The sequence below is a fragment of the Mercenaria mercenaria genome, chromosome 6 (genome assembly GCF_021730395.1).
Source record: "Mercenaria mercenaria strain notata chromosome 6, MADL_Memer_1, whole genome shotgun sequence".
NCBI classification, from domain to species: domain Eukaryota; kingdom Metazoa; phylum Mollusca; class Bivalvia; order Venerida; family Veneridae; genus Mercenaria; species Mercenaria mercenaria.
Genome location: NC_069366.1, coordinates 80132170 through 80152852, shown reverse-complemented (window position 1 = coordinate 80152852; position 20683 = coordinate 80132170). Strand labels below are relative to the sequence as shown.

The 20683-nt window shown below is 37.2% G+C and overlaps 1 protein-coding gene across 2 annotated transcripts in view; it reads right to left on the bottom strand.

Moving 5' to 3' along the window:
* Positions 1-4275: 4275 nt before the first annotated feature.
* Positions 4276-20683, bottom strand: part of LOC123548416 (uncharacterized) — a 36684-nt gene continuing 20276 nt past the window's right edge. For both annotated transcript variants that reach the window (XM_053546435.1, XM_053546436.1), the window contains exons 7-9: positions 16550-16714; positions 12548-12865; positions 4276-7468 (exon numbers count right to left, since the gene is read on the bottom strand). In XM_053546435.1, the coding sequence (XP_053402410.1) occupies positions 5336-7468; positions 12548-12865; positions 16550-16714 (2616 nt within the window). In that variant the 3' untranslated portion in view covers positions 4276-5335. The remainder of the gene's footprint in view (positions 7469-12547; positions 12866-16549; positions 16715-20683) is intronic.

Here is a 20683-nt window from a genome sequence, read left to right as displayed (position 1 = left end):
TTGATTTGACCTAGTGACCTACTTTTTGACCCCAGATGACCCATATCCAAACTTGACCTAGATTTCATCAAGGCAATCATTTTGACCATAATTCATGAAGATTAATTGAAAAATACAGCCTTTAATCGCATACACAAGGTTTTTCTTTGGTTTGACCTAGTGACCTAGTTTTTGACCCAGATGACCTACATTCGAACTTGACCTAGATTTCATCAAGGTAATCATTCTGACCAAAATGTTTGAAGATTAATTGAAAAATACAGCCTCTATCGCATACACAAGGTTTTTCTTTGATTTGACCTAGTGACCTAGTTTTTGACCCCAGATGACCCATTTTCAAACTCGGCCTTGATTTCATCAAGGTTATCATTTTGACCAAAATTTATGAAGATTAATTGAAAAATAAAGCCTCTATTGCATACAAAAGGTTTTTCTTTGATTTGACCTAGTGACCTACTTTTTGATCCCAGATGACCCATTTTCAATCTCGGCCTAGACTTCATCAAGGTAATCATTCTGGCCATAATTCATCTTGATCAACTGAAAAATACAGCCTCTATCGCATACACAAGGTTTTTCTTCGATTTGACCTAGTGACCTAGTTTTTGACCCCATGGGACCCATTTTTGAACTCGGCCTAGATTTTATCAAGGTAATCATTCTGACCAAATTTCATGAAGATCAGTTGAAAAATACAGACTCTATCGCATACACAAGCTAAATGTTGACAGACAGACAGACGGACAGACGCCAGACATCGAACGATCAGAAAAACTCACCTGAGCATTGCTCAGGTGAGCTAAAAAGATGCGATTCGAACACGGACCAAACGCATTTTTCACCAGCTTCCTATTGTGTCATAAACAGTAAAGTCGCGGTGTCTTAAAATATTATTCCCGTGTAGGCTACAATAATTATTGTGGCCTAAGAAATTTTATCAAAATTGTTATTTGTTTTCGAAAGTTTAACTGGGAAATGTTGCTTTTAATTATTCTAAGGGTTCAGAAATCCATTTCCTGCAGAGCTTTTGCGACGCGAATAAAAAGGTGACATTACCGTTAGCTAATACCTATACCCGCCTACCAGTGTTCGACAGTATGTACGACTGCTGCAACAAACCACTCATTTTCCCCAGTATTTACTTGTATGTGCTAAAAGTTGCGTAGCAATTATTGCCAAATCAAACGCATATGATTCGGCGGTAAATACTTTGACCTCATCGACAACCATCATATACGCATAAGCATTCGAAATAAGAGATCTGCAGGCATCTGGTGAAATAAATCATTTCGCTAAATCAAGGTCACGTAACTCTGGATAAACAAAAATACAACCTGATCAAACAGTTTTGAGAATATATGTAATTTGGATTTGAAGAAACACAGTAGACAGAATTTCAGAACAGAGGGATATAAACGTATGTGCACTATACCACATGGTTCGATTTGGCCCACGAGACTTTACTAGTATAAATATTCAACATCGGTTTCTTTTATTAACCAGGTGCTCTAAGACTAGACCAACTAGACAAATCTTGCTCATAATCGCTTACGGTCTAGATATGATAAGTGAAGGTGCTTTTAAATGTTGCATTTTGTGATAAATCAAAGACTGTACCAGTTTGATAACAAAATAATGTAACTGACCACGATGGGAATCACAAACTTGACAAGATAAATTCGACTTGTACCTGAGCGATCTGTTCGAAAAGGAATGTGCATCCAAAACACCTGATAAAGAATTTATTCAGAATGGGCTTGCAACTCTCGTGCATGGTATTTTTAACAGTCTTTTAATAGATGTATGTACTAGTACACAAATTCTTCTGAAGGTCAAGATGATTTTGTCTTCATTCTCTTACGGTACATTAGATGGAGAGACACTTCAATGCAATCGAACAGTGACAAGAGAGATTCTGATTAAAATACAATAAACAAGCAGTGAATTGGTATCGCCTGCTGAACGCGATACAGACTTTACCCATGAAGAAGCATTCTCTGCCGTTAAAAAGCACTTAAAATGCAACTGTATTTCAGTTGTTATGAAAGCTACTCATTCTCAATTATTGATGGAAACCATTTTCCTATATTTTGTAACAATGACCTTGACCCAAGCTACCTAAAATGAACTTGACAAAATAGTTCTCTATGAAAGCTACGTATTTACTAGAATTAGTATGCTTACCTCATTTGTAAGTTATCATGAGAAAACCACCTATCTATTGTAGTAACGATTACCTTTACCTAAGCAACCAAAAAATGCATCTATATACACTGCACCCATGCAAGCTTCCTAAATTCCAGGTTTTGACGCAATACCCTATTCGTTACCGAAGTTACTGAGCAGAAACAAATTTCTCTCTACAGTAACAGTGACCTTGACCTCAATGTCCAGAATGCACAAGAAGAAATCTCTATATTACTAAGCCTTGGTCACAATATTCCATAGCAAAAAGGACCTTACAATGAAATTAAATTTGCAAAGAAATACCCTATGTAGTAAGCATTATATATGTACCAAGGGCCATAACGCATGTGTTCCTGAAGCAATTTCACTAAATATTGCAGGGCCACATTTCCCAATTGCAATTATTACGATGTTTTATTGAAATCCTTCAAACCATGTCTGAGATATGACTTCCGAGGGACAGAAAATGGAATAAAAACACTATTTACGTACTATATATACAGGAACAATGGGCCATAAATCTCATTTTCTTCAAACAATCTGTTTGAAACATGCAGGGCCGCCTTTCTCTAGAGCATTAAACATTTCTACTATATCTGAGATATGACTCCGGCAGACAGAAAATGGACAACTTATGTACTGTATATATAAGTACAAAGGACCATAATCTTGTCTTCCTCAAGTAATCCAATTAAAACTTGTAGGGCCGCATTTCTTTATAGCAGTTAACATTTCTCCCATGTTTTATTGGAATTTTACAGGCTAATTTTTAAATTTATGACTCCAGACGAACAAACATGGAATATTTATTTATTTATTTGGGTTTTACGGCGCAGCAACACAGTATATGTAATTTAAAACATTATATATGCACTATATAAACAACTGCAACGGGCCATAAATCTAGTCTTCTATCAATCTAAATGAAACTTGCAGGACCCCGTTGCCCTATAGCAGTTAACATGTCTACCATGGCGGCTGTAAAAAGTCTCCCAGTACTTAGTTTATATTTTCTGGTCCTTTGGGAACATGGAGTCTATCCAACAGATGTATAATAGAGTTCCGCTTAAGTCGGTGCTAGGGGGCGTGAGAGGTGTACCTCTCATGAATAGACTTAACCAAACGGAGTCTGCTATTATTATTTTTTTGGTTGCATTCTATGCTTCCAATGGATGTTTTTTTACAGATTTTATAATAGAAATCCTTCAAATCATGTCTAAGATATGACTCCGGACGGACAGAAAATGGAACAAAACACTATATATGTTATAAATACATACATGTACAAAAAGACATAAATCTTGTCTTACTCAAGCAATCTGGCCGAAACTTGCAAAGAGGCAATATCCTACATCAGTTAACATTTCTACCGTGTTGTATTTAAATACCCAAAACCGTGTCATAAGTACGGTTTCGGACGAAAGGATGACAGACGGACGGACAATGCCAAAACTAACAATACATTCAATCGATAACAGGACTCAAGAAAGTGCAGAAGACTTCACTACACTAACAAATGGTACTCGCAAGCCACACTTTTTCTCAGGTAGCAGGGCAAGAGGCCAAGTAATTTAGTTTCAATTCTGGCATGAGACTGGATTTGGTGAAGCCAAACTATAAAAGAAGATCTTGTTCCGGCTTGTAAATTTGTTTATATACATAGTACACAAGATGTAAGTGACATCTATGAACTGATGCCATGCTGTAAGGAGATTCTTCTTGCAAGTCCGAGTACCATATGTCACCATTACTGAATGAGGCCTCCATGGCCGAGTAGGTAAAGTCGCCGACTTCAAATCACTTGCCTCTCACCGATGTGCGTTCGAGCTTCACTTGGGGCGTTGCATTACTCATGTGAGGAAGCTATCCAGCTTGCTTATAGGTCGGTGGTTATACCTAGGTGCTCGCCCTTGATGAAATAATGCATGGAGAGGCACCATCTTCCTCCTCCATCAAAGCTGGAAAGTTGCCATATGACCAACAAAGAAACATTACTGAAACCAAAATAAATTTCATGACAAAAGTCATGCGTAAAAATCAGGTGAAAGTGTACAAGATCCCAAAGTATCTCATAAATGGACACAATAATGGTGAAGAAGTAGATAATTTATTTTATGCAAAGAAGACGCACTATTTAATACTTCTACAATTAGGTGTGTAAAAGTCCTGATAGTGCAAATACAGGACTTTGTGTGTTATAGATTACTAACCTGCAATTATAGGATGGTAATATAAAGATGATAATAGTGTTTCTATTTCATTTTCATAAAACTTGTCCAGAATATTTGACACTATGAAATCAAGGTTAAGTCTGGCCTGGCAGAGTTAAATCTCAAACAAACCCCAGGTCACAACTTCACACACTTAATAATATTCCTTTAATGTTTCAAAATCCTACATCAATTATATTTCGAGAGCCTTTGAAACAAACTTTTAAGTCTATCTTATGCATAGTTTTGACTAAGTCATGGACCATAACTCTTGTCTGGTTCTGTGAAATCCTATTAAAACACCAGGTGCACAACTTCCTATGATGAATAAAAATCCTGTGAGGTTGAATGACTTTACCCGAATTAGGTCAAATACATTTTGAGATATGCACAACACAAATCTGGATGGATTGGCATACAGACAAGAGCAAATTTAGGTGTCGCCCCCTCCCCAGAAAAAAATTATGTGGGAGTAGAAATAAGCTACATCAATCTATAATACTTTAAAAGTATCCTGGAACATTTATTTTATATGAGCCGCACCATGAGAAGACCAACATAGTGCGTTTGCGACCAGCATGGATCCAGACCAGTCTGCGCATCTGCGCAGTCTGGTCAGGATTCATGCTGTTCACTTTCAAAGCCTATTACAATTAGAGAAACCGTTAGCAGACATCATGGATCCTGACCAGACTGTGCGGAATCACAGGCTGGTCTAGATCCATGCTGGTCGCAAATACACTATGTTGGTTTTCTCATGGCGCGGCTCATATGTTCATTTACAAAACTCAACTGTATGACTGGCAATGCAGTTATTACGATATGAAGATATACATTTGGAAAGTCTATCTGAATTTCAAAAAGTAAGATAAACAAATTCTGACATAAATTGCAATGTCCATTTTCTTCGGCTTTCTACTTAACTCATTTATCTGCTATCAAAGTATTATTGGTGGCTGCAGATTTGTTAAACCAGCACAAATTTTCCAGATTTCCCTTTCCATTGGTAGTGAAACAAACATTTCCCCAAGTATCCTGAAATGTCTTATCCTCTGTCCTATAAGTTTGGTAACCATTTGTAAACCTTTAACATGTTTTGATTCTTTTAAACTGTTTCCCCCACTTATCTGGATTTTTGTGTCATTTTTATCAGATGGTAACAACAAGCGGATGCCACGTTTAGCAGTTAAGTCTGATAAAGAATGAAACCATCTCTCAGCAACAAGAGTGTCTCCTGGATGTAGCAAATCCAATAATCCACAAGCTTCTGTGAGATTTCTTTCATCAACAGTTTGTCGATAGAAGTCAGATACGAACTTGATTTTCGAATCAGGAGTTATTCCAATCAATGCTTTACAAAAACTGGGACTTCTAGGAAATTCTATCAACTGTATACTCAGCGTATTGTTACGATTACTTCTAAATAAAGGCTTTCTAGTGCTCTTAAATCGAGACTCTGGCCAGGCCATTAATATGTCTAATTTGAGACTTAGATGTGATATCCACTTCGCAAATATGTGTGCACAACTTGTCTTTGTTATATGAAATCTATATGCTAAATCTTCAATAAGCAGCCCTAATCTAAGCCTCATTAAAACCAATAAAAGTTCATCAACTTTTCTTAACATTCCTAAATCATATCTCTTGCTTTCATTGCCTGCATTATTTCTGTCGATGTCTTTCAGTTCATCGAACAGAGCATAAAATGTTTCAATATTTGAGAGACCAGTGTAGAACATAACACTACTGCTATCTTGTGCAATATCTTCAATTCTGAGCTCTGGTATAATGGTCTTTGGGCTATTTGATACAATTTTATCTGTCTGCGTGGAACTAGTTTCACTAGTCTGTGTGCAACGATGACAATAGTGCTTCAATTTCTCTTCCTGGTTAGGTTTCATTTCATTATTAACATGTGGTGATTTACTGCAATAGTCGTGGAACAACAATGACATTGTTTTGCGAATTTCAAACTGGTCCTGAACCATGGGTGTGCCTGTGTTCTTCCATTCCATAACATCTAACACAGGAGTGCTTGTGTTTTTATTCATTAAAGAATATATACATGTATTTGGGTCTCTCATTTCAACCAACACCAAAGATGTGCTTGAGTTCTTAATATTCACTTCACCCAGTACACCAGGACTGTACTCTTCCTCCTTATCAACATTCGCAGCCAGATTAGGGATATCCTCAGTGATATCATCATACTCGAGCGAATCACCTACAATATTAAAAGGGACACCATCCTCTGTCCTGGAGGTGACATTATTCTCTGTCATAACAGTGACTTCATTCTCTGTCCCAATAGGGAAATCATCCACATTCTTAAAAATGACATCATCCTCAGTATCATCCCTTGCTTCAATTGTTAACCTATCCACAGTACTATCAGTGACATCATTCTCAGTTTTAACAGTAATGCCAACCGCAGTTTTATCAGTGTCATCATTCTTAGTTTTAAAAGTAGCGCTATTCCCTGCTTTAATAGTAACGCCATCCAAAGAATCATCATTAATATTATTCTCAGTTTTAATAATGGCAACATTTATAGTATTGAAAGTGACATCATCATTGCTATTAAAGTTTACACTATTCTCAGTTTTATCAGTGACATCATTCTCAGCTTTAGCAGTAACATCATCAACAGTATTATCAGTGATATCATTCTCAATTTTAATGGTGACATCATCCCCTGCTTTAATATTGGCACTATCCATAGCATAGTCAGTGATATTATACTCATTATTGAAAATGGAGCTAACCTCTTCTTTAATAGTGATACCATCCACAGTATCATCAGTGACATCATTCTCAGTTTTAAAAGTGGCACTGTCCCCTTCTTTCAGGGTAACAACATCTAAAGACTTATCAATGACATCATTCTCAGTTTTAATAATCTCAACATTCATAGCATTGGAAGTGACATTATCATTGCTATTCAAGTTTACACCATCCTCAGTATAGTTAGTGACATCATCCTCAAGCTCAAAGTTGTCCTCTGTCTTAATATTTACACAATCAATGTCTAAATACACCTCAGCTGGCCTGTCCTCAGCTCCAACACATGTCTGAAATATGCAAGCAAATTCTGTTTATCACATCATGACATTTTTAACTCATCTGACAGAAAGTCAAATGTAAGAATATAAGGATCTTACATGCCTGCCTGTGTAAGACGGGGTTTTCCCTACCCGAGGGAGTGTGGAATGGAAAACCGAGCATTAGCGAGGTTTTTCATCCATGCTGTCCCGAGGGTAGGGAAAACAGCTGTCTTACACAGGCAGACATGTTAGATCATTTTTCTTGCCTATCATGTTAAAAACAGATCGTGGAGACAAATAGGTTTGGATATTTCCTGACATTACTTATAAAGTTTATGACGTCACAATGGTACCAGTACTATGTGACGTCACCTTAGTGCATGCTATTTTAGACAAGGTTTTTCCCTAGGGAAAGACAGGAATATCTATCCCTGGTGTGTGCTCGGATAAATGTATACTTTCCCCGCTAGGTAGGCAAGAATAAAGCTACCAGTCAATAAACATGTTGTGTACATCACTGTACTTGGAAGTTTCCAGACTTTACTAATTTTAGATCTACAAACAAGAGGGTCATGATGACCAACAAAAAACAAGAAAGACATTGGATTGCTCACCTGAGTAATATGAGCTACATAGACAAGTGTAAGAGATCAAGTAAAAAAGTCAAATATAAGTAAGCACTGAAATCTTTTACCCAATTGTGTAAACATGTTTCAAATGTCAAACTGATGCAAAAATATTAAGGAAGTAGGTCAGTACGACATATTAATGGTCACTGAAAGTCAGTTTTAAGATCAGTGTGCAAAACTGTACATGTCATCCAAATTTCAAAGCTGCATCTAAAACAACAAGATGGCCCTGAAGGCCCTGTATCGCTCACCTGACCTATTGACCTATAGATGTGATCAAGTTCCATGTGGCCTCCAGTGTTAACTAGCTTTTCCTTTGATTTGACCTAGTGATCTAGTTTTTGATCCCACATGATCCAGATTTGAGCTTGATCTAAAGATCATTGACCAATTTCATAAAGATACAGTCCTAAATGCGGCCTCCAGAGTGTTAACAAGCTTTGATTTGACCTTGTGACCTAGGTTTTGGCCCTAGATGACCAAATATCGAACTTGTCCATTATTTTTTTTTGGGTAACATTCTGACTAAGTTTGATTAGGATTGGGCCAAAATTGTGACCTCTAGAGTGTTTACAAGCTTTTCCTTTGATCTGACCTGGTGACCTAGTTTTTTGACCCCAGATGACATAGTATCAAACTCGTCAAAGATTTTATTGAAGGTAATATTTTGACCAAGTTTCATTGAGATTGGGCCAAAATTGTGACCTCTAGAGTGTTAACAGTCAAATTGTTAATGACAGACGACGACGGATACAGGGCGATCACAAAAGCTCACCTTGAGCACTTTTTGCTCAGGTGGACTAACAAGAAGTAGGTCAGTAGGTCAAGGTCACAGTCAAGCGACCCCTAACTATTTTGGATCATCAGGTGATTATAATTAAACAGTCTAGGAAATACGGTCAGATAATTTTTCGAGTACTTTTTCCTATTTAATATAAAAACTAAGTGGGCCCCGAGGTGGGCTTTAATGAGCCCTGGGTCATGATTTGAACAATCTTAGCAATGTACCACTAGACAATGCTACATGTAAAATATCTAAGCTCTGTGCCTTTCGGTTTCAGAGAAGAACATTTGGTTTTTCCTATAGAACTCGATGTGAATTCAAGGGACCACAGGGCAGGGCCAATATTGACCCTGGTATCATAACATAAACAATCTTGGTAAAAGTCCACTAGACAATGCCACATACCAAACATCTAAGCTCTAGGTTTCAGTGAAGAAGATTTTTGAAATATACAATATAGTCATATAGGGAAAATAAGCCCAACCCCTGGCAGCCACGTTTTCTACCGAAATAGAATGGTTTAAGTAGTTTTTGTAGAAAGTAACCTTGAGAATATTTCCATTCCACAAAACATTTATGAAGAAGATCTTTAAAGATTTTTCTTTCGGTTGCCATGGCAACCCAAGCTCTAAATGGATTTTAATTCTTTGGGCAATTTTGAAAGTGGGCCACCCAAGGATCATTCCTGTGAGGTTTGGTGTAAATCTGTCCAGTGGTTTTGCAAAATAGATTTTTGAAATTTACAATATAGCCATAGTGGGGAAGTATGCCCTGCTCCCTGGCCACCATCTTTTTTACTTAAATAGAATGACTTTAGCAATTTTGGTAGACCCGGTCATCTAGAGATCATTTCTACAAAATATTTTTGAAATCTGGCAACAGTTTCTGAGAAGATTTTTAAGATTTTCCTCTTTTTTGCCATGGTTCTAAATGGATTTTAATTCTTTGAGCAATTTTGGAAGGGGGCCACCCAAGGGTCATTCCTATGAAGTTTGGTGAAAATCTGCCCAGTAGTTTTGGAGAAGATTTTTTTAGAAATTGTTGACAGACGGACGACTGACTACACATGACAGACATCAAGTGGTCACAAAAGCTCACCTTGAGCCTCTGACTCAGGTAAGCTAATAAAATAGATCTGACATTAAACCAAACAAGGGCTGTACACTCAGAGAAAAGTGAGTGCGTATTTTTCAGTCTGAAGCATTTTGAAAACTTGACCTCTGAACTTATAACAATAGGGATCAATTTCTTAACATAAACAATAAAGCTTTAAGTAATATTTATTCTCCATCTATTACATAAATTCTTTTAAAAATATGCTTTGTATTTCTTTAGTAAAAACGAACAGGCAGAAAAAATTCCGTATTGCACCTTTGGTATTGCATTTTCCTGACTACTTTGATTAATTAATATGCATGACTGACCTCAAAGCAAAACTTTTGCTCTCTATTTTATTATTCTGTTAAATAAGTATCATTTATTTGAAACTGTAATAGAAAAAATGACTTTTTAACTGAGTTACCAACGTCCCCCACCAAGGAACATTTTTTACAAAACATATTACATGCCAATACAACACATTCTAAGTAATAGGGCAACATACTAACAATGTATATAAAGTTCTATACAATTATAATATAATTCTTCCAGATGCTATGAACTTTGAAAATGTCTAGAAATCTAAAATTGCTGAACACTTTCAAATGATATATACTGGTTCGAGTCGTAAATTCGGCCTCTTTTTGCGGTTTTTCATAAATGTTTCTTTTGTTTTACAATTGATGTGTACAAAATTTCTACCATTTATGCTTTAATACAAGCAACATTGATTGTTATCATTAACGGCTGTTTACAGTATGGTAAACAATAAAACAGCGCTTAAAATAACAGACAGGTTTAGCCCCCACATTTTACCTTCTAGAGGTTGTAAATATTCAGTCACTTTTTAAACATAAAGTTGGATGTATTTTCAACATTTTCTTGGAAATAAATCGATGCTACAGCCAAAATTGTTCTTTTTTCAACAAACTGCAATCAATTTTCAATAGCATACCTTGCTGGAAATATTTGCCAAAAAAGATTTAAAAAGCGCCTGTCATCCTTCTCACACAAGCATGACGTAGTTTAATTTTTACGTCACTGTTTATCACACATTCTAGCATAAAACTGCTGTTCTTATCACCTTTTGGGGGTGTTTCAACAGGAGAGTAAAGAGAATTTCTCGCTCACGTGCTATTATAACACCTTTTTACATATGCACGTTTCGTGGCAAAGCATAAATGTATTATGGCACCAAAACGGATAATTCAAAGAAAATGACGTCACCGTGAAAAAACACAGACATGGAAATTCAATGACGTTGAGGGACAATAATATTATATTCATTTTCTTGGTTTTAACACGTTTTATGCTAGTTAGGGTATGTTCTTTTTGTAATATAAAGTTTAGATTTAAATTAACCCTCAGCATAAAGGAGCGCGTGCGATGACGTCACGCGACCCACGAGACAATTTAGTTTTTATTTAGAGTACACAACTTAAGGGAAGGACAACTTTTTTTCTACTCACTTCAACTTGTTGTTTTTTGCCGACTTTGTTGCAATGCAAGTGCTTGTGATGACACAGATGCGTTCTCAAGCATCTGGCTCGAAAAAAAAGCTTTAAAGCGGGTGGTCGAATATTTTATGACCTGGCCGAATTTACAACTCAAACCAGTATGTATTTAAAGTATTTAAGGTGATTTAATTTTTAATCTGTTAAGAAAAAAACAAATTAAAATCTTAGGAAATGTTTTATCATATTAAAGGGGGGTAATTGATAAACCAAAGAAATGCATGACACTTATTTAGTTCTAAAAACTTGATTTAACTTTGTGTTAACATTTGACTTCTAAGTGTGATCTTGAACTTGGAGCTAAGGGTACAAGTCATGAGCATGACACATCGTCTCATTATGGGGAACATTTATAAATTTCAAAACCCCTTGATGAATTGCAGTTATGGACTGGACACAAAATAGACCCTGTTAACCATTAACCTGGAAGTGTGACCTTGACCTTAGGGCGACACATGTAGTCTCATAATGGTGACCATTTATGCCAAGTTATTTAAAGATCCTTTCATGAATGGCAGAGTTATGAACCGGACACAAAGTGTGTGGGACAGACTGAAAGAAGAATGCACCTTATTTCTGCCCTTTTATTTCTTCAGAAAAGGCAGCAGACAACAAAATCAAATCGATATGCATATGCATATGTAGATGTACAAGTGAGAGCAATTGCTAAACCAGTTCAAAAGTTGAGCTAAAAAGGGCCATAATTTACATTATATTCAACCAAGAGTTATCTAATTTAATTATGTCAGAAGGTTTGATGACTAGTTTCAATCCAATACACAAGATAATTGAAACCTTCCAAACAAAACTTTAACCAAAGTGTGATGCCAATGTTGATGTTCAAGTGAGAACAGCTCTATTTACTGAGCAAACACTGAAGAATTCTCTAAGTTATGTATATTTACCATCAAGGAAACACATTCTTTTTTCGTTAGTCTTTAAGACATTTTTTACACACACAACATATACAATATGACGTTTTCTTTAAACTTTTCAGTAATTGTATTGTTATTACTTTGTCAGTGTTTCTCTGTTTACACTTAGACGTTAATATAACATTGTATATTATTATCCTTTCTACCTGTTTTCTTCCTTCATCAATGGGTATGTCCTTTTGATACGGCCGTATGTAGCATACGGCCTGACCCAGATTACTTTCATCTGCCAGGTACGCAGTCGTGAATCCAGCAGCAGGCATTTTCATAACCTCCAGTTGTATTTTACTGTCTAACCTGGTTCTTAGCAGCTCAAATCCACAACAGTCCTTTAATTTGGGGAAAACATCTTCCAGCTTAGACTTGAAACTTTCAGGGTATGCATCTTTTAAAAAAGTTATCTTCCTCTCCCCAAGTCCGGCCTCAAATAAAACTTGTCTGCAGTTCCTGTTGGGAGCCATCTCCTTCAAAACAAAATTGGACGTTTTCTATAGAACAACATAATTTGCAACAAGGAACTCCAGAAGACAAGTGTGCTGAATCATATGTCCTGCTCTCTTGCATTTTAATCACATACTTAATTAAACAAGAGGACCGTGATGGCACTACACCGCTCACCAGAGTTTATCTGGCCTACTTACCTAGTTTTTGACCCCAAATGACCCAGTTTCGAATTTACCTTAAACATCAACATCATAAAGACAAACATTCTGACCAAATTTCATAAAGATTGAGTCACAACTGTGGCCTCTAGAGTGTTCACAAGCTTTTCCTTTGATCTGGCCTACTGACCTAGTTTTTGACCCCACATGACCCAGATTCAAACTTGACCTAAAGATCATCAAGACAAACATTCTGACAAAATTTCATAAAGATTAAGTCGCAACTGTGGCCTCTTCAGTGTTCAAAAGCTTTTCCTTTGATATGATTTGACCTAGTGACCTAGTTTTTGACCCTATATGGTCACCAAGATTTGAACTTGACCTAGAGGTCATCAAGACAAACATTCTCACTAATTTTCATGAGTTTAAATTATGGTCTGTAGAGTGTTAAGTTTTTTCTTTGATCTGGCCTACTGATCTAGTTTTTGACTCCATATGAACCAGTTTCAAAACTGACCTAGAAATCATCAAGATAAACATTCTGACCAAATTTCATAAAGACTGGGTCACAACTGTGGTCTCTGGAGTGTTCACAAGCTTTTCCTTTGATTTTACTGTGTGACCTAGTTTTTGACCCCACATGACCCAGATTCTAAGATTACCTATAGATTATCAAGACAAACATTCTGATTAATTTTCATGAGTTTCAAACTAAAATTGTGGTCCCTAGAGTGTTGACAAGATTTTCCTTTGATCTGGCATAGTGACATAGTTTTTGACTCCACATGATCCAGTTTAAAACTTGACTTAGAAGTCATCAAGACAAACATTCTGACCAAGTTTCATAAAGATTGAGTCAAAATTATACCTCTAAAGTGTTCACAAGCTTTTCATTTGATTTGACAGGGTGACATAGTTTTTGAAACCACATGACTTAGATTCAAACTTGACCTAGAAATCATCAAGTCAATCATTCTGACCAAGTTTCATAAATATTGGGTCACAACTGTGGTCTCCAGAGTGTTCACAAGCTTTTCCTTTGATCTGGCTTACTGACCTAGCTTTTGACCCCATATGCCCCAGTTTCAAACTTGACCTAGAGATCACCAAGACATACATTCTGACCAAGTTTCATAAAGATTGAGTCAAAATTGTGGCCTCTAAAGTGTTCACAAGCTTTTCCTTTGATTTGACAGAGTGACCTAGGTTTTAACCCCACATGACCCAGATTTGAACTTGACCTAGAAATCATCATGACAATTATTCTGACCAAGTTTCAAAAATATTGGGCCACAACTGTGGCCTCTAGAGTGTTCACAAGCTTTTCCTTTGATCTGGCCTACTGACCTATTTTTGACCCAACATGACCCAGTTTTGAACTCAAACTAGAGATCATCCAGACTAACAATCTGACCAAGATTCATAAAGATTGGGTCACAAATGTGGTCTCTAGAGTGTTCACAAGGCAAATGTTGACAGATGATGCACAAAGGACGAAATACGCCAGAAAATGACTGGTCACAATAGCTAAACAAGAGGGCCAAGATGGCCCTAGGTCTCTCACCTGAGAAACACACCGTAACAGTGTAAACATGTTTGCCCCAGTGATTTCATGGAAACAAATATTCTCTCCAATTTTCATTAGAATTGGACCCAAAACGTGGTTTCTTGAGTTTAAACAAGTATTTTCTTAGATATGACCTAGTGACCTAGTTTCAGTCCCCAGATGACCCATATTCAAACTTGACCTAGATTTTATCAAGGCAATCATTCTGATAAAATTACATGAACATCAATTGAAAAATACAGTCTCTATTGCATACACAAGGTTTTTCTTTGATTTGACCTAGTGACCTAGTTTTTGACCCAAGATGACCCATATTCAAACTTGGCCTATATTTTATCAAGGCAATCATTCTGACAAAATTACAGGAAGATCAATTGAAAAATACAGTCTTTATCGCATACACATGGTTTTACTTTGATTTGACCTAGTGACCTAGTTTTTGACCCCAGATGATCCATATTAAAACATGACCTAGATTTGATCAAGGCAATCATTCTGACCAAATTTCTTGAAGACCAATTGAAAAATACAGTCTCTATTGCATATACAAAGTTTTTTTTATTTGACCTGGTGACCTAGTTTTTGACCTCAGATGACCCATATTCAAACCCGACCTAGATTTCATCAAGGCAATCATTCTGACTAAATTTCATGAAGATCAATTGAAAAATACAGCCTCTATGGCATACACAAAGTTTTTCTTTGATTTGACCGAGTGACCTACTTTTTGATCCCAGATGACCCATATTCAATCTCGATCTAGATGTAATCAAAGCAACCATTCTGACCAAATTTCATGAAGATCAATTGAAAAATACAGCCTCTATCGCATACACTTTTTTTCTGTGATTTGACCTAGTGACCTAGTTTTTTAATTCAGATGATCTATATTCAAACTCAACCTAGATTTAATCAAGGCAATCATACTGACCAAATTTCATGAAGATCAATTGAAAGGTACAGCCTCTATAGCATACACAAGGTTTTTCTTTGATTTGATCTAGTGACCTAGTTTTTGACCTCATATGACTCATTTTCAAAATTGATCTAGATTTTATCCAGGCAATTATTCTGACAAAATTTCATGAAGATCAGTTAAAAAATACAGCCTCTATCACATACACAAGTTTTTTCTTTGATTTGACCTAGTGACCTAGTTTTTGACCCCAGATGACCCATTTTCGAACCTGGCCTAAATTTTATCAAGGTAATCATTCTGACCAAAATTCATGAAAATCAATTGAAAACTAGAAGATGCTTTTGTAAACATGAATGAATGACAAAGATATGGACCGGACACGCCCATCAATGCACTATCATGAAAACTGACCTTTAACGTCTAAGTGTGACCTTGAACTTTGAGCCAAGGACCTGGGTCTTGCACGCAACATGTCGTCCTACTGTGGTACACATTCATGCCAAGTTATTTGAAAATCCATCCATGGATGACAAAAATATGGACCGGACACGCCCATCAATGCACTATCATGAAAAATGACCTTTAATGTCTGTGACCTTGACCTTTGAGCTACGGACCTGGGTCTTGCGTGCGACACGTTGTCTTACTGTGGTACACATTCGTGCCAAGTTATTTGAAAATTCATCCATGGATGACAAAGATATGGACCGGACACGAAAATTGCGGACAGACCGACAGACTGACAGACCGACAGACTGTTCAAAAACTATATGCCTCCCTTCGGGGGCATAAAAATATAGCCTCTACTGCATACACAAGGTTTTTCTTTGATTTGACCCCATATAATCCATTTTCGAACTTGGCCTAGATTTCAGCAAGGTAATCATTCTAACCAGATTTCATGAAGATCAGCTGAAAAATACAGCCTCTATTGCATACACAAGCTAAATGTTGACAGACACACATACAAACAGACAGACGACAGACATCGAGCAGTGCTCAGGTGAGCTAACAACTTAGTGGCAAGATCTTTAGGCGAATCTACCATAAATAATGTTACCTGTGTTGAGTTGGCTAACAAACAGAATCGGTGCGTCCAGTGCAACATTGGTCCCTCCCTGGTATAGTACAATCGGTTTGTATTTGCTGACCTGTAGGATGACCGAAGTGGAGTACAACTTGTTGTAGCAGTCACGTTTTCAATTTCCACAGCCTCAGCCGCCTCCTAGTTAAAATATCCAACACATTTTATTTAGGTACCAGTTCTCACCGTTTGAAAAAAAGCAAACAAGAGGGCCATGATGGCCCTATATATCGCTCACAAGAGTTGATCCGGCCTACTGACCTAGTTTTTGACCCCACATGACCAAGAGTTAAACTTGACCTAAACATCATCAAGACAAACATTCTGATTAAATTTCATAAAGATTTGGTTACAACTGTGGCCTCTAGAGTGTTCATAAGCTTTTCCCTTGATTTGACCGGATGACCTAGTTTTTGACCCCACATGACCCAGATTCAAACTTGACCTAGAAATCATTAAAACAAACATTCTGACATAGCTTCATAAAGTTTGAGTTACAACTGTGGCCTCTAAAAGTGTCCACAAACTTTTCCTTTGATTTGACCAGGTGACCTAGTTTTTGACCATACATGACCCAGATTCAAACTTGACCTAGAAATCATCAAGCCAAACTTTCTGACCAAGTTTCATAAAGATTGGGTCAAAACTGTGGTCTCTATAGTGTTCACAAGCTTTTCCTATGATCTGACCTACTGACCTAGTTTTTGACCCCACATGGCCCAGTTTTGAAATTTATCTTGAGATCATCAAGACTAACATTCTGACTAAGTTTCATAAAGATTGGGTCAAAAATGTGGTCTCCAGAGTGTTCACAAGCTTTTCCTTTGATCCGACCTCCTGACCTAGTTTTTGATCCCACATGACCCAGTTTCGATCTTGACCTAGAGATCATCAAGACTAAAATTCGGAACAAGTTTCATAAAGATTGGGTCAAAAATGTGGTCTCTAAAGTGTTCATAAGCTTTTCCTTTGATCTGACCTACTGACCTAGTTTTTGACCCCACATTACCAAGTTTCAATCCTGACCTACAGATCATCAAGACAAACATTCTGACCAAGTTTCATAAAGATAGGGTCACAAATGTGGTCTCTAGAGTGTTCACAAGCTTTTCCTTTGATCTGACCTACTATTCTAGTTTTTGACCCCACATGACCCAGTTTCGAATTTTACTTAGAGATCATCAAGACTCACATTCTGACTAAGTTTCATAATGATTGGGTCACAAATGTGGTCTCTAGAGTGTTCACAAGCTTTTCCTTTGATCTAACCTACTGACCTAGATTTTGACCATACATGACCCAGTTTCGAACTTGATCTAGAGATCATCAAGACTAACATTCTGACTAACGATTGGGTCAAAACTGTGGTCTCTAGAGTGTTCACAAGCTTTTCCTTTGATCTGACCTACTGACCTAGTTTTTGATCCCACATGACCCAGTTTCGATCTTGACCTTGAGATCATCAAGACTCACATTTTAACTAAGTTTCATAATGATTGGGTCACAAATGTGGTCTCTAGAGTGTTCACAAGCTTTTCCTTTGATCTAACCTACTGACCTAGATTTTGACCATACATGACTCAGTTTCGAACTTGATCTAGAGATCATCAAGACTAACATTCTGACTAACGATTGGGTCAAAAATGTAGTCTCTAGAGTGTTCACAAACTTTTCCTTTGATCTGATCTTCTGACCTAGTTTTTGACCCCACATGACCCAGTTTCGAACTTGACCTACAGATCATCAAGACTCACATTCTGACCAAGTTTCATAAAGCGATCTTGACCTAGAGATCATCAAGACTAACATTCTGAACAAGTTTCATAAAGACTGGGTCAAAAATGTAGTCTCTAGAGTGTTCACAAGCTTTTCCTTTGATGTGACCTTCTGACCTAGTTTTTGATCCAACATGACTTAGTTTCGAACCTGACCTACAGATCATCAAGACTCACATTCTGACCAAGTTTCATAAAGATTGGGTAAAAACTGTGGTCTCTATAGTGTTCACAAGCTTTTCCTATGATCTGACCTACTGACCTAGTTTTTGACCCCACATGGCCCAGTTTTGAACTTGATCTAGAGATCATCAAGACTAACATTCTGACTAAGTTTCATAAAGATTGGGTCAAAAATGTGGTCTCCAGTGTGTTCCCAAGCTTTTCCTTTGATCTGACCTACAGGCCTAGTTTTTGACCATACATGACCCAATTTGGAAACTGACCTAGAGATCATCAAGACTAACATTCTGACCAAGTTTCAAAAAGATTGGGTAAAAAATGTGGTCTCTAGTGTTCACAAGCTTTTCCTTTGATCTGACCTACTGACCTAGTTTTCCACCCAACATGACCCTGTTTCAAACTTGACCTAGAGATCACCAAGACTAACATTCTGACCAAGTTTCATAATGATTGGGTTTAATGTGGCCTGTAGTGTGTTCACAAGGCAAATGTTGACGCAGGACAATGACCGGTCACAACAGCTCACCTTGAGCACTTTGTGCTCTGTTGAGCTAAAAACAGGAACATGTAGAACACAAACTGCCAGCCTTGATTCATTCAGTAACTGCACTAGGAACAGAAATTATTTTGGTGTTTGACGTGCTGACCTCAAATCAATAATTATATGTCATTTATGAGTCTATTAACGTGAGCTCCATATCAAATTTGATCTTAGAACAAAGCATTCTGTAGTTATCTGGCAAAAAAAGTTCTACTGTTCTGGGTTGATGTGACCTTTGACCTATTGATCTGAAAATCAAAAGCCGTCATCTGCTGGTCATGATCTACCTTCCTATTACTTTTCATGATCCTATACAAGTCTATGTAAACTTGGGACGCTTGGTGGGGCCTCTTTTCACCCCAGGGGCCTTATTTTAACAATCTTCATAGAGGACCATTAGATGATGTCACACGCCAAATATCAAGGCTCTATGCCTTGGGGTTTTTGGACAAGAAGATTTTTAAAGATTTTCCTGCTGGTTGCCATGGCAACCAGAGTTCTGCATGGAATTCAATTCTTTGAACAATTTTGAAAGGGGACCATCCAAGGATCATTCCTGTTAAGTTTGATGTAATTCTGTCCAGTGGTTTTCAAGAAGAAGATTTTTTTTTGAAAATGTTAACGGACGCACAACCCACGACACACGCACAGGTGGCAGTAACGTACCTAGGATACAGTATGGGTCCATGAGCAGTATGCCCTTAAATTTACTACAATTTTAATGTTTTCTTAGGAAAAAAATGACAAAAAGCCATTTTGAAAAAAAAAATTGCTCCTGTGACAATGAGCCATGAGAAAGGTGATCAAGAACAGTTTGACATGTGCACTGCTTCCAGGTCCGTATTTTTTTTTTCAAAATTATATTTCCTTATCAACTGTTGGCCGCCTTTTCGGCAAAAGATTAATCTTTCTGAAAAACCTTACTTCGAAACCCAGTTCCAAACCGTTTACGCATCACAAGGGAGCAACGGCATACGAAACGATAGTGATTTCTCCACCCGAATAAATCCCACACATTTTTCGCATCGAAGTCTCCCCCCTAAAACACATCAAGCTCACAGTGCGAGTTTAAAATAACGATATAACCGTTCATAACAGACTAAACACAAACTGACAAGACCGAAAACTAGGTTCAACCCTACTTTGTTACTTACAAATTCGCTATTTAACATTTTCGCTTTCGGAAATTACCTTCGCCTGCCATGATTGCCGTTGACAAGACGGTGGTTGTAAAGAACGTTTTCATTGGCGGAGACAGTTTACGTATTTCAAACGTAGCGATAAAATCAAAAGAGTACCCGAATATAAACAAGCAGCGATGGCTCACGAGGATTATTTACCAAATTCAAATAAATAACAACTGGTAAGTAATTAAGTAGAATTGAACCTTATTTTTAGTCTTGTAAGCCTATATTTAGCCTATTCTGACTGCTTGCAGTGCTATTTTTAACTGACATGGTGTACTTGATTTGTTTTACGGGGGAGACTTCGGTGCGAAAAATGTGTGGGATTTATTCGAGTGGAGAAATCACTATCGTTTCGTATGCCGTTGGTCGCTCATGATGCGTAAACGGTTTGGAACTGGGTTTTGAAGTAAGGTTTTTCTGAAAG